The sequence below is a fragment of the Syngnathus acus genome, chromosome 1 (genome assembly GCF_901709675.1).
Source record: "Syngnathus acus chromosome 1, fSynAcu1.2, whole genome shotgun sequence".
Taxonomy (NCBI): domain Eukaryota; kingdom Metazoa; phylum Chordata; class Actinopteri; order Syngnathiformes; family Syngnathidae; genus Syngnathus; species Syngnathus acus.
Genome location: NC_051087.1, coordinates 13305626 through 13318793, shown reverse-complemented (window position 1 = coordinate 13318793; position 13168 = coordinate 13305626). Strand labels below are relative to the sequence as shown.

Here is a 13168-nt window from a genome sequence, read left to right as displayed (position 1 = left end):
GGCTCAAGGTGCTGGTCCAGCTGTAAAGCCCACCTACATCAGCCTCTTCCAGGGAGCTGTGCGATACCCCCGAGGTAGCGGGGGCGCCATCAACCTTCCAACCCAGGGTCCAGGTTTGGGGGCCCCCTTTGGCCAGGCACACGGCTGTGGCCTGTTCCGTTTGCAGCTGCTCCTTGGAAGGAGGGAAGAGGGTCACGGTGGGCCGATGCACCTCACCCGCTGTCAGGGGGACAGGACAAGAGACAAGCAGTTTTCTCCAATTGCACACACTTTCAATGTCACTTAGGTCGTGGTTCGGCTCATGTGAATTTACAAGAACACGCTTTATGAAACACTTACCTTTTCACTGGGCAAAAAACGACCAAACGGTCCTAATACGTATATGTCATAATAAACATTATTCCATCATTGCATTGTAGGTACAGCTACACTTTGGGAAATAGCCGTTAACAGCTAATATCAAATTAGGTTTTTAGCTATTACTCAAGAAAGGGCTGGGCGTTTGTTTTGTAAAAATTGACAAAAAATAATGTTAGTCGTTTTCCAAAAGCTGGCTAAGGAACTGGAGAATTATCAATTATTGTGATGCAAAATAATAGATGATCAAGTAAATAGTACTCACCAAGGATAAGTTTGGTTCCTTCTTCAGCGAAACTCCACCACAGTGATGCAAAGCGGTGAGCCGTCCGTACAAAAACTCGTCTACTGTCAATGAGCAATGATTTGCTGTAATACCGAAAAGTACAAGTCCAAACAGGAAGTGGCGGCCTCGCACTTTTACAAAGGCAGGTGCGCTCGCAGCTTCATTTGCATGCGCCTCTGCCATCTCTAAAACATGATGAATCACCTCAAAAAAAAGTTTGCTTTCCAATACCACCACAATGGTCAACATCGGATATGTTAATTGTATTTCTTTCAGTAATTCTCTCACATGCCACAAGAAGGCGTCTGCGTAACAATATTGGAACTCGTCCAGCACTAGCAGAGAATCATGGCTCTAAAATTTAGTGACCATCAGGGCCACAGGGAGTCAAAACATTGGTAGCTATCTCAGTTGGTACCAAGTGAAACCTGGACAGGCTCCCAAATCGCTCATCTACTACACATCATCAAAATTCTCCAACACGCCATCTCGATTCAGCGGCACTCGATCCGGCTCTGACTACACTCTGACCATCAGTGATGTCCAGAGAGATGACCTGGCCGAATACTACTGTTTCGCCTACTACGGCAGTGGCAGGTCGACACGGTGACTCAGAGACGTACAAAAACCTCCTTGGACTTTTGAGAGAAGTGAAAGTGGTCTGTAGAAGGTGGCAAGTGAAAAGCAGAAGACAGAAGATTGCTCAACATAACCGGTCAGAATTCAAGTTTAATTCAAGACTATTTATGTCTATTCCACTATTTATTACAATATAACATGTAAAAAAATATCCTCATAAAAATACACATCACCACAAATTTTCTAGTGATGGTGTCACAACAGTAACATTGTGCCCGAGGGGGATTACAGGTTATTGGATTGGTGCCGAGTGACGTTGGCGGACATTGTTAAGAGAGACAAGTTCAGGACGGTGGTGGCAGCGTGACTGTCAGTATCATTTGACATAATTCTGTAGCATTCCCCAAGTTTTTATTCAGCTTCTTCGCCTTCACACGCAATTTCTACAGAAATTGCAAATTCTAGTTGTTTTTAATATAGTTCATACTATGAACTTCATAGTTTACCATTGTGTATTTTTCAGAAACCTTTTTTGGGGGGGGATTTATACTTTGTACAGTCTTGGCGTCAGGTTTCGCACGTCGGCGCTTGCAACGAACATTTTCGATGACCCAAAATAAACATCTAAAAATGGTTCACACCATAATCTTACAACATCATTTAGAAAACCAACCAACTACTGTAACTTAAATTGAAATAAAATAATACACCTGGAGGCGGGGCTCGAAGGCGAGCGTCTGGTGGCCGGGCCTTCGCCCATGGGGCCCGGCCGGGCACAGCCCGAAAAGGAAACGTGGGTCCCCCTTCCCATGGGCTCACCACCTGTGGGAGGGGCCAAAGGAGTCGGGTGCAGTGCAAGCTGGGCGGCGGCCAAAGGCAGGGACCTTGGCGGTCTGATCCCCGGCTGCAGAAGCTGGCTCTTGGGACATGGAATGTCACCTCTCTGGCTGGAAAGGAGCCCGAGCTGGTGCGCGAGGCAGAAAAGTTCCAACTAGATATAGTCGGACTTGCCTCCACGCACAGTTTGGGTTCCGGTACAAGCCCTCTCGAGAGGGGCTGGACTCTCTTCCACTCTGGAGTTGCCCACGGTGAGAGGCGTCGAGCAGGTGTGGGTATACTTATTGCCCCCCGGCTGGGCGCCTGCACATTGGGGTTCACCCCGGTGAACGAGAGGGTAGCCTCCCTCCGCCTTCGGGTGGGGGGACGGGTCCTGACTGTTGTTTGTGTCTATGCACCAAACGGCAGCTCAGAGTACCCACCCTTCTTGGAGTCCCTGGAGGAAGTGCTGGAGAGCGCTCCTTCTGGGGACTCCATCGTTCTACTGGGTGACTTCAATGCTCACGTGGGCAATGATAGTGAGACCTGGAAGGGCGTGATTGGGAGGAACGGCCCCCCCGATCTAAACCCGAGCGGTGTTCTATTATTGGACTTCTGTGCTCGACACGGATTCTCTATAATGAACACCATGTTCAAGCATAAGGGTGTCCATGTGTGCACTTGGCACCAGGACACCCTAGGCCGCAGTTCGTTGATCGACTTTGTAGTCGTGTCATCGGATTTGCGGCCGCATGTTTTGGACACTCGGGCGAAGAGAGGGGCGGAGGTGTCAACTGATCACCACTTGGTGGTGGGTTGGCTCCGATGGTGGGGGAAGATGCCGGTCCGACCTGGCAGACCCAAACGCTCTGTGAGGGTCTGCTGGGAACGTCTGGCGGAATCCCCTGTCAGGAAGAGCTTCAACTCCCACCTCCGGCAGAGCTTTTCCCACGTCCCGGGGGAGGCGGGGGACATTGAGTCCGAGTGGACATTGTTCCGCGCCTCCATTGTTGAGGCGGCCGACCGGAGCTGTGGCCGTAAGGTCATTGGTGCCTGTCGTGGCGGCAATCCCCAAACCCGCTGGTGGACACCGGCGGTAAGGAATGCCGTCAAGCTGAAGAACGTTTTGGCCTGCGGGACTCTGGAGGCAGCTGACAGGTACCGGATGGCCAAGCGGAACGCGGCTTCGGCGGTTGCTGAGGCAAAAACCCGGGCGTGGGAGGAGTTTGGCGAGGCCATGGAGAATGACTTCCGGACGGCTTCAAGGGAATTCTGGTCCACCATCCGGCGTCTCAGGAGGGGGAAGCAGTGCAACGTCAACACTGTTTACAGTGGAGATGGCGTGCTGCTGACCTCGACTCGGGACGTCGTGTGTCGGTGGGGAGAATACTTCGAAGACCTCCTCAATTCCACCTACACGCCTTCCATTGTGGAAGCAGGGCCTGGGGACTCTGAGGCGGACTCTCCAATCTCTGGGGTCGAAGTCACTGAGGTAGTTAAAAAACTCCTCGGTGGCAAGGCCCCGGGGGTGGATGAGATCCGCCCGGATTTCTTAAGGGCTCTGGATGTTGTGGGGCTGTCATGGCTGACACGTCTCTACAACATCGCGTGGACATCGGGGACAGTGCCTCTGGATTGGCAGACTGGGGTGGTGGTTCCCCTCTTTAAGAAGGGGGACCGGAGGGTGTGTTCCAATTACAGGGGAATTACACTCCTCAGCCTCCCTGGTAAGGTCTATTCAGGGGTGCTGGAGAGGAGGGTCCGTTGGGAGGTCGAACCTCGGATTCAGGAGGAACAGTGTGGCTTTCGTCCTGGCCGTGGAACAGTGGACCAGCTCTTCACCCTCAGCAGGATCCTCGAGGGTGCATGGGAGTTCGCCCAACCAGTCCACATGTGTTTTGTGGACTTGGAGAAGGCGTTCGACCGTGTCCCTCGGGAGGTTCTGTGGGGGGTGCTTCGGGAGTACGGGGTACCGAGCCAACTGATAAGGGCGGTTCGGTCCCTGTATCACCGATGCCAGAGTTTGGTCCGCATTTCCGGCAGTAAGTCGGATTCGTTCCCAGTGAGGGTTGGACTCCGCCAAGGCTGCCCTTTGTCACCGATTCTGTTCATAATTTTTATGGACAGAATTTCTAGGCGCGGCCGAGGCGTTGAGGGTGTCCGGTTTGGGGACCTCAGCATCGCGTCTCTGCTTTTTGCAGACGACGTGGTGCTGTTGGCTTCTTCAGGCCGTGATCTCCAGCTCTCACTGGAGCGGTTCGCAGCCGAGTGTGAAGCGGTCGGGATGAGGGTCAGCACCTCCAAATCCGAGTCCATGGTCCTCGATCGGAAAAGGGTGGAATGCCCTCTCCGGATCGGGGATGAGATCCTGCCCCAAGTGGAGGAGTTTAAGTATCTTGGGGTCTTGTTCACGAGTGAGGGGAGGATGGAGCGCGAGATCGACAGGCGGATCGGTGCAGCGTCGGCAGTAATGCGGACTCTGTACCGGTCCATCGTGGTAAAGAGAGAGCTGAGCCAAAAGGCAAAGCTCTCAATTTACCGGTCGATTTACGCTCCTACCCTCACCTATGGTCACGAGCTATGGGTCGTGACCGAAAGAACGAGATCCCGGATACAAGCGGCCGAAATGAGTTTTCTCCGCAGGATGTCCGGGCTCTCCCTTAGAGATAGGGTGAGAAGTTCGGTCATCCGGGAGAGACTCGGAGTAGAGTCGCTACTCTTCCACGTTGAGAGGAGCCAGATGAGGTGGCTCGGGCATCTCATCAGGATGCCTCCTGGACACCTCCCTGGGGAGGTGTTCCGGGCATGTCCCACCGGTAGGAGACCCCGGGGACGACACAGGACGCGCTGGAGAGACTATGTCTCTCAGCTGGCCTGGGAACGCCTTGGGATCCCCCGGGATGAGCTAGATGAAGTGGCTGGGGAGAGGGAAGTCTGGGAGTCCCTCCTGAAGCTGCTGCCCCCGCGACCCGACCCCGGATAAGCGGAAGAAGATGGATGGATGGATGGATGGATGGATGGAAGTTTAATATAGTTAGCAAAGGTTATTTCGAGCGTACGCTATGCAGTTTATCTACAGCTCTGTCAATACAATACACTTTTAAAAGGTATTTGAAACAAAACGAATGTCATGTTATGATTGTTATCCCCACCTAGAAGCATAAATAAACAGCATTGCTGATAGAGCAGAGCAATACTTTGAAAATACAACAATATTGTCATTCGAAAAATACCATTGTAGCTGTTCATTGCAATACCACTTATACTAGTGTACTTAATAGTACTTTCGATATGCTACTGCAACTTCCACTGTCTTCTTCATAGTAATACGGTATAGGTTAGAGTTCATCTTTCTCTTCTCCTTGGCAATAGCATGATGCTCTCTGGCTGTTCATGTAGGGTCTGCAGCCCAGAGTCCACACTGTGTTGAACAAAGTGTCTGCCACCGTTTCACATGCTGATGAGAGAAAGTAACGGACAAGAGTGGAAGTCAGTCTTTCCAGCAGCATTATCAACAGTACCTGCCAGAAAACACTGCAATTTTAAACTCATTACTGGGCCTTAATGGTGATTCAGTAGGCTGTTTTAGCTCTTGTTTTGTTAAGCAGTGGGTAATAATCCTGAAAAAAACAAATACCGTTCCCCTCATTTATGGATTAAAAAAACAACAACTCTTGAGCACAGATTGTTTGTCAACTTATTGAAAGCATTTGAAAGGTTCTCAATTTTCCAAAAGCAACTCATTTATTGGATTGCTCTGATTTAACCATCAGTGACTTACAAAGAAATAGAAATGTTAGACATCATTCAGCAACTTAGATTTAAGAGAAGCCAGTTTTTTGTGTGTTTTTTTTTACAATGCAACAAATGGTCCTCAAACATTCACCAAGGTGAGAATTGTATGAGGAAATGGTATGAAGAGAGGATACCAACCTTCAACTTTGGACACGAAACCAAGGCTCTTCTTGAGGTCGGTACAGATGCTGTGGAGGCACCAGCGGAACTTGGAGTCACAACGGTACTTGTTTGAGCCACATGTATCATAACACATGTCCAGCTGGTTGCAGCACTTGGTCATGGCGGGGATTCCCATATCCATCTAGGGCACAACAAAAGGTTGTCGTAATCATACACCATGAATGACTGTAAGATTAAGTTTTGAATCAGGTCATTTGAAAACTGGTTTTGATGACATTTTTAGGTCAACAAATGCATACCCCCTCTGGAAAAGGGAGACCAAAGAAATATGAGCTGCACCCATCAGGCTCAGGCATCTGATACCCAGGACGTGGAATTGGAGGATTACCTGAGAAAGGAGAAAAATCCGACATCACATGTACGTATATAAATATTTCTTGGGACCAAACACGTCTTGAAAAATCAGATAACAGCATGAAACCATCAGCTGAGGTCACAGTCCATTTTCTGACCCTCCCAGATGATAACAACATTGACAATATCAGGCGCCCTGTAAAAGGGTGTTGTACTTTTTTTTTTAACTTGATAAAAATTATAGGTTGTCACTGTGGTGTATGTATGTCTCGACTCATCAATACTACTATCCGATGAATGATAAGAATGGAGATGCTGGTTGCCCTGTCCAAACCAGGCCTCATCTAAAATGTCATCAGAACACCTACAGTTCAGAATTACTCACTTGTATGAAGGTGGAAACCTCTCAAAATCCAACCCTAACGTAACCGTCGTGAGAGGTGGTAACAGGTCAAGCTGGCAAATAGGGCAATGGTAACCCAGACAGGTGAAGTTAAACTAGCCAGTGGCGAGTATATTCTCTACTCTGGACATGCAGAGGAAGCAGCACCACACACAGAAGGAGTGGCACTCATGCTCTCCAAAGAAGCACAACAGGCCCTCATCGGTTGGGATTCCATCAGCTCAAGAATTATCACTGCAAGATTCCAAACCACCCATAAAAGAATCAACCTTCAAATCATACAGTGCTATGCACCTACCAACAATGCAGAGGAGGAAATGAAGGATAACTTCTATAACCAACTACAACATCTACTCCAATCCAGGAAGGAAAAAGACCTAACCTTACTCATGGGCGACATGAATGCCAAGGTGGGAAACAACAACAATGGATACGAACTGGCCATGGGAAGACATGGACTTGGCACCATGAACGAAAATGGGGAAAGATTTTCAGACATATGTGCTGACACCAACCTGGTCATAGGAGGCACCATATTCCCCCATAAACACGTTGATAAAGCCACCTGGATATCTCCCGACCACACTACCGAAAACCAGATTGACCACATATGCATCAACCGGAAGTTCAGACGGTCTCTCCTGGATGTGAGAGTAAAGAGGGGGGCAGACGCTGGATCAGACCACCACCTACTGGCTGCAAAACTCCAACTCAAGCGCCGCAATACCCCTTCTGGGAACAGAACAAAGTACAACATTCAGCTCTTCCAAGACATTGGAACAACTGAGCTGTATAAAACCACCCTTCAGAACGGGTTTCAAGCCCTGCAAGAACAACCAGTGAAGGAGTACTGGAACAGCCTGAAAAGTGTATGGAAGGAGACTGTTGGATTTGGTCCACAATTTGGGAAGCGCGCTATCCGCGCCTCATGGCAAAAGCCATAGCCAATCACCTGTTATCCAATGTACTCACCGCGTGCTCGTTTTATTTCGTCAGTTTTAGGAAAAGGCTAAGACACTGAAACAAAATTTAGACTTACACAGGTTGGTTGAGTTCAATCACAATTCTTGTTAAGAAAGCTCTGTTTTCAGTAAAGTACAATACAGCGCTGGGCCTTTCGTGCGACCATGCTCAAAAGCAGAAAGTCTCCATTCAGAAAAGGCAACGTTCAAGGTTCTTTGGTCATCTTATATTCAGTTGCACATGCCAGTGTGGGCCGAGTTTGATGGGTGATGGATGAGTCAGGGGGTGTGGCAAGTTCGCAGGAGAGTTTGATTCCATGGGAGTGGGTGCTGGTTCGGTGAGAGCTGGTTCCGTGGGGTTGGGTAATGATTACGGGTGATTCGGTGTGTGTGGGGGCTGTAGTTTTCCATCCCGTCTTTCGGCCTTGGCGATCACCTTTGGCCGGGTTCTTGGTTGGTTTCCTCCTGCCCCTCTTCTTTTGGCACCTCTACCGGTTTTATCTCCAAGTGTCCTTCCTGTAAACCATTTTTGCACATACATCCACTTCGCCTCCTGTCGCACACCGCCCATTCATCCATCCATCCATCCATTTTCTGAACCGCTTAGTCCCCACGGGGGTCGCGGGAGTGCTGGAGCCTATCCCAGCCGTCATCGGGCAGTAGGCGGGGGACACCCTGAACCGGTTGCCAGCCAATCGCAGGGCACACAGAGACAAACAACCATTTGCACTCGCACTCACACCTAGGGACAATTTGGAGTCTCCAATCGGCCTACCAAGCATGTTTTTGTGATGTGGGAGGAAACCGGAGTGCCCGGAGAAAACCCACGCGGGCCCGGGGAGAACATGCAAACTCCACACAGGGAGGGCCGGAGGTGGAATCGAACCCGCACCCTCCTAACTGTGAGGCGGACGTGTTACCCAGTGCGCCACCGAGCCGCCCCGCCCATTCATCATTCTTTCAATTGTCTCATTTTGTACGGGATTATGTGAGCTTTTGGCTCTGATTATGTGAGCTTTTGGCTGTGACATCATCAATTTATTAATGTTCCCTGACTATGCAAAGTTTGTACTCACCACCAGAGTGGTGCTCACTCTAACTTATTTTTGCAAGAACCACACGCGAGACAGTATGCCCTTTTTAAGTACTTGCAAATGGAGAGTCATTCGTCGCTGTGCGTACAGCGATGCTCGAATGAGGTCTGACTCAGGCCTTTTGCAAGAGCATTTTTATTGAGAGAAACAGGGTGGGGGTGAGAGTTAAAAAAGTTAAAGTCCCAATGATCGTCACACACACATCTGGGTGTGGTGAAATTTGTCCTCTGCATTTAACCCATCCCCATGTGATTTTGATCCATCCCCTGTGGCTTCATTGTCTGACAAACATACTTGCGGCCTCATCGCTCTTAATGACACTTGCCTCAAGTTTGGTAACTTATTTAACATATATACTTCTCATCTCCTTATACATTGTCTTTGTGTGTCTTGACATATGAAGGGATTGACAATAAAGCTGACTTTGACTTTGACATTGTCAGTAACATTTTGACGGCCCCCCATTTTAATGAATTTAGTCCAACTGTCAAATCCTAGGGATTTCTAAAGCTGGAATGTTTCTTTAGTGGGATAACAACTTTCTGTGGTAATTCCTGCTTCGACCAGTTTCCTGGTGAGGAATTCTTGCCTGTGCTTCCACAGAAATTCGTTATTTCTTCCCACTATATTACATGCAGCACATACGTGCTACCATTCACACACACATTCACACCGCGGAATTTTCTTAACACAACGAGGTGTATTTACGTCTACAAGTTCCATCTGTAGACCGAATTCCTATCACTTGGAATTCACAACAAGGACTCCGCCGCCCTTACCCGGGTACCCTTTTTTCCGGGGACTAAAATACCCCAACCACGCAGCCAACGAAGAGGTCTCACCGAATCTCTGAAAGATTTCTCTTGAAGATTCCGTCAATCGTCGCCGCCGAGAGGTGCTGAACTGGACTTCGCCGGCCTGGTGGATGAACATCGCTCCCCAGGGCTTTCCTTCAGGGTCCTGGGACCTCTGCCGTGCACGGATTCGACGTCCTCAACACTCCTCGGATCAGCGAGCAGATTTCCAGGAATCCCGGACGAGCCCCCAAAAATGTTGGGTCCACAACATTTATCTGAACAGAATCTCACAGAGGCGGGATATGTCTTCGATGGCCAGCGACTTCTGCAGAAGGGCGACCCAGACACACAGCGAGTGTGGCTGAGATCCGCGCCTTCCCTCAGTTTGGTCGTGCCTTTTATTGAGGAACAAACAATGGGGCAAGTGTACATAAATGCATAGCTTCTTTAGACAGGAAGGACATTCCACAATTACATCTCATGACGACAGCGATACTATTACGGACAGAAGCAGATGGTCGTCTCATGACTTTAGCTTAACAAAAACGTAGTCTTAGTGGTCATGGGATGGATACTTCTGTGGCGTTCTCATGACTTCTACTTAAATAAGACGTTTGTCTGCTTCAGCCATCCCATGACAACCTCATGATCTGTTCATGGATAGCTAACTATGGGGCTTATTGTATAGTGCGACTCATGACTCCAGACATGAGTTCCTTAGCCAGCCAGATGCTCCCAAGTCATTATCACGAGGTCAAAATGTCACATCCTGTAGAAAATCTTGCACACATAAGTAGATACATAGAATCCAATGATAAAAAGTATATTTTTCCCAACACCCTACATGCAGATGTTGAAACTACAACCATCATGTTCCACACATTCATCAGGAAAATATGGGAGGAGGAAGGAAACATACCAGCAGACTGGAAAGATGGGCTTATTGCTGTCATCCCCAAAAAAGGAGACCTTAGAGCAGGGGTCACCAACTCCGGTCCTCAAGGGCGCCAATCCAGCCTGTTTTAGGTGCAGCCCTGCAACAACACACCTGATTCAAATGATCAGCTGATCAGCAAACTCTATTAAGGCTGATAGCGATCCTGATTATTTGAATCAGGTGTGTTGCAGGGGGGATACATCTAAAACAGGCTGGATTGGCGCCCTTGAGGACCGGAGTTGGTGACCCCTGCCTTAGAGACTGCAACAACTATAGAGGCATCATGATGCTATCAACACCGAGCAAAGTGCTAAGCCGCATCATCTTAGAAAGACTACGGAAAGGGGTTGATGAGGAGCTCGGAGAAAATCAAGCTGGTTTCAGAAGTGGAAGATCATGTATTGACCAAATTGCTACCCTCAGGATCATTATAGAACAATCGAGAGAATGGAACACCCCGGCTTACGTAGATTTCATAGACTTCGAAAAGGCGTTTGACAGCGTAGACCGGAAGCTATTATGGAGCTTAATGGCACATTACGGAATACCCCACAAGTTCATCAACATAATCAAAAGCTCATATCAGGACATGCAGTGCCAAGTGCTGCACCAGGGACCAATACAGAAAACATTCACCGTGCTCACTAGAGTGAAACAGGGATGTCTACTTTCCCCCTTTCTATTCCTCCTATGGATTGACTGGATCATGAAACAAACTACCCACAAGACAGGCATCCAATGGACTTTGACAGAACAACTAGAAGATCTGGACTTTGCCGACGATATTGCTCTACTCTCACAGCCACCAAGAGATACAGGAGAAAACTCAACTCCTTGAAAAAACAGCAGCAGGACTGGGACTAAAAATAAATGGAGCAAAAACCAAAGTAATGCGAGTAAACAACAAAAACACAAACCCCATTAACCTCAGGGGCTGCCCACTGGAAGAGGTAGACAGATTCACATACCGAGGAAGTGTAATTGCAGTGGACGGTGGAACGGAGGAAGATGTGAAATCAAGAATAGGGAAAGCAAGAACAGCATTCAACATATTAGATAAGATGTGGAAAACCAAAAACATTTCACTCAATACTAAACTCAAAATCTTCAACTCCAACGTCAAAACAGTGCTGCTATATGGATCAGTAACATGGAGGACCACCAAACACATCACTGCTAAACTGCAAACCTTCACAAATCACTGCCCAAGACGCATCCTCAGGATCTTCTGGCCCAACCGCATCAGCAACACCAGCCTATGGGACCGCACCAAACAAGAAACACGAGATACAGATTATGAGGAGGAAGTGGAGCTGGATAGGACATACCCTGAGAAAAAACAACACGGCTATAACCAAACAGGCGTTAACATGGAACCCACAAGGCAAAAGAAGCAGAGGGAAACCCAAAAACAACTGGAGAAGGAGCACAGAGCTGGATATCAAGAAGATGGGACTGTCGTGGAAACAGCTGGAGAAAATGGCAAAAGACAGACGAGGGTGGAAACTCTTCATCGATGGCCTATGTTCCGAAAGGAATGAAAAGGCCTAAGAAGAAGAAAAGATGAAGGTGGAAACGGTGACAAGGGTCAAGTTTTGATGTTCATCAGTCCATAGTATGGCAGATTAGCACTGCTGCTACTCCCCCTTCGCGTGGAGAGTGCATTGTGAGGTGAAGAAAAATCTAATGACTTCCAGAAAACAAAAAACATGTCAACATAATTGTGTGGTATTGCTTCAAGAAAATGGTGTCCATTAGATGAAAATCAGATCACATTTTATGACCAATTTATGCCGAAATGCAATATTTCCAAAGGGTGCGCAGTTAGTTGCGTACTTCTTGCAATTTCACAACTTCCAAACTACTTCCCATTTCTTTTTCTGCAGTTTATGGAATATGAAATGGAGCTTGCCAAGAAATGTGAGCAGTCTTCAGTTCACTCCGTGACAGTAGATTGTCAGGGAACAGAGACAGGGCTACCAAGTGCAGCACGATCCTTTATTGGCGAAAGGGGAAATGGGGACGTAGAACGCTGGACCTGCGGTCTGGCTGGCGTGGCTGAGCAAGTAGTCAGGACAGGCGGCGATATGGAGCGTGGTCGAAGGGCGAGCAAGTAGTCAGGACAGGCGGCGATCTGGAGCGTGGTCGAAGGACAAGCAAGTAGTCAGGACAGGCGGCGATCTGGAGCGTGGTCGAAGGACGAGCAAGTAGTCAGGACAGGCGGCGATCTGGAGCGTGGTCGAAGTTCAAGGAAGCAGTTGGCTACAAAGTTTGGTCCGGGGACAAAAAGGCAGCAGTATCACGGGCAGGGTAATCAGACGAACTGACAACCACTGGCAGAACACAGAGAGGTTAAATAGGGAACCTAACGAGCTGTAGCAGGTGCTGGCAATTCCATGAGTCGGGCTAGGCTGGAAGTCAGGTGACGTGGGAACGTGACAGTAGATGAGCCGGAGGTCACGCAAGCACCCAATCTCGAAGAAGAAAACAAGGCGTCTGATAACATAGAACAGCCCTTCAAGTATTGCAGAATGTTTTCCTTGGGGCCGATTCTGAATTGCTCCATTCGCAAGATTAGTGGTTGTCATACCTTAGCATACAGTTCCATCTCAAAAAATATTTATCTTTATCTTCGGCTTACGATGTCGGTCCGTTCTGAGGCAGT

General features: G+C 48.5%; 2 protein-coding genes across 2 annotated transcripts in view; both read right to left on the bottom strand.

Moving 5' to 3' along the window:
* Positions 1 to 13168, bottom strand: part of LOC119122085 (C-type mannose receptor 2-like) — a 184243-nt gene that overhangs the window by 16166 nt on the left and 154909 nt on the right. The window lies entirely within an intron of this gene.
* LOC119121469 (group XIIB secretory phospholipase A2-like protein) lies at positions 5069 to 6369 on the bottom strand. Its single transcript, XM_037249054.1, has 3 exons — positions 6256 to 6369; positions 5972 to 6137; positions 5069 to 5495 (listed from the first exon to the last, which is right to left on the bottom strand). The coding sequence occupies exons 1-3, from the start codon at positions 6367 to 6369 to the stop codon at positions 5377 to 5379; spliced, it is 399 nt and encodes a 132-aa protein (XP_037104949.1). The 3' UTR covers positions 5069 to 5376.

Excerpts from the sequence above, each read along its gene's own strand:
- LOC119121469 (XM_037249054.1), bottom strand. The coding sequence starts at position 6,369 with ATGTCGGATTTTTCTCCTTTCTCAGGTAATCCTCCAATTCCACGTCCT. Across the intron at positions 6,138-6,255 it reads GTCTCCCTTTTCCAGAGGGG|ATGGATATGGGAATCCCCGC; the intron begins GTATGCATTTGT and ends GTTGTGCCCTAG. Across the intron at positions 5,496-5,971 it reads TTTCGTGTCCAAAGTTGAAG|CATGTGAAACGGTGGCAGAC; the intron begins GTTGGTATCCTC and ends TTCTCTCATCAG.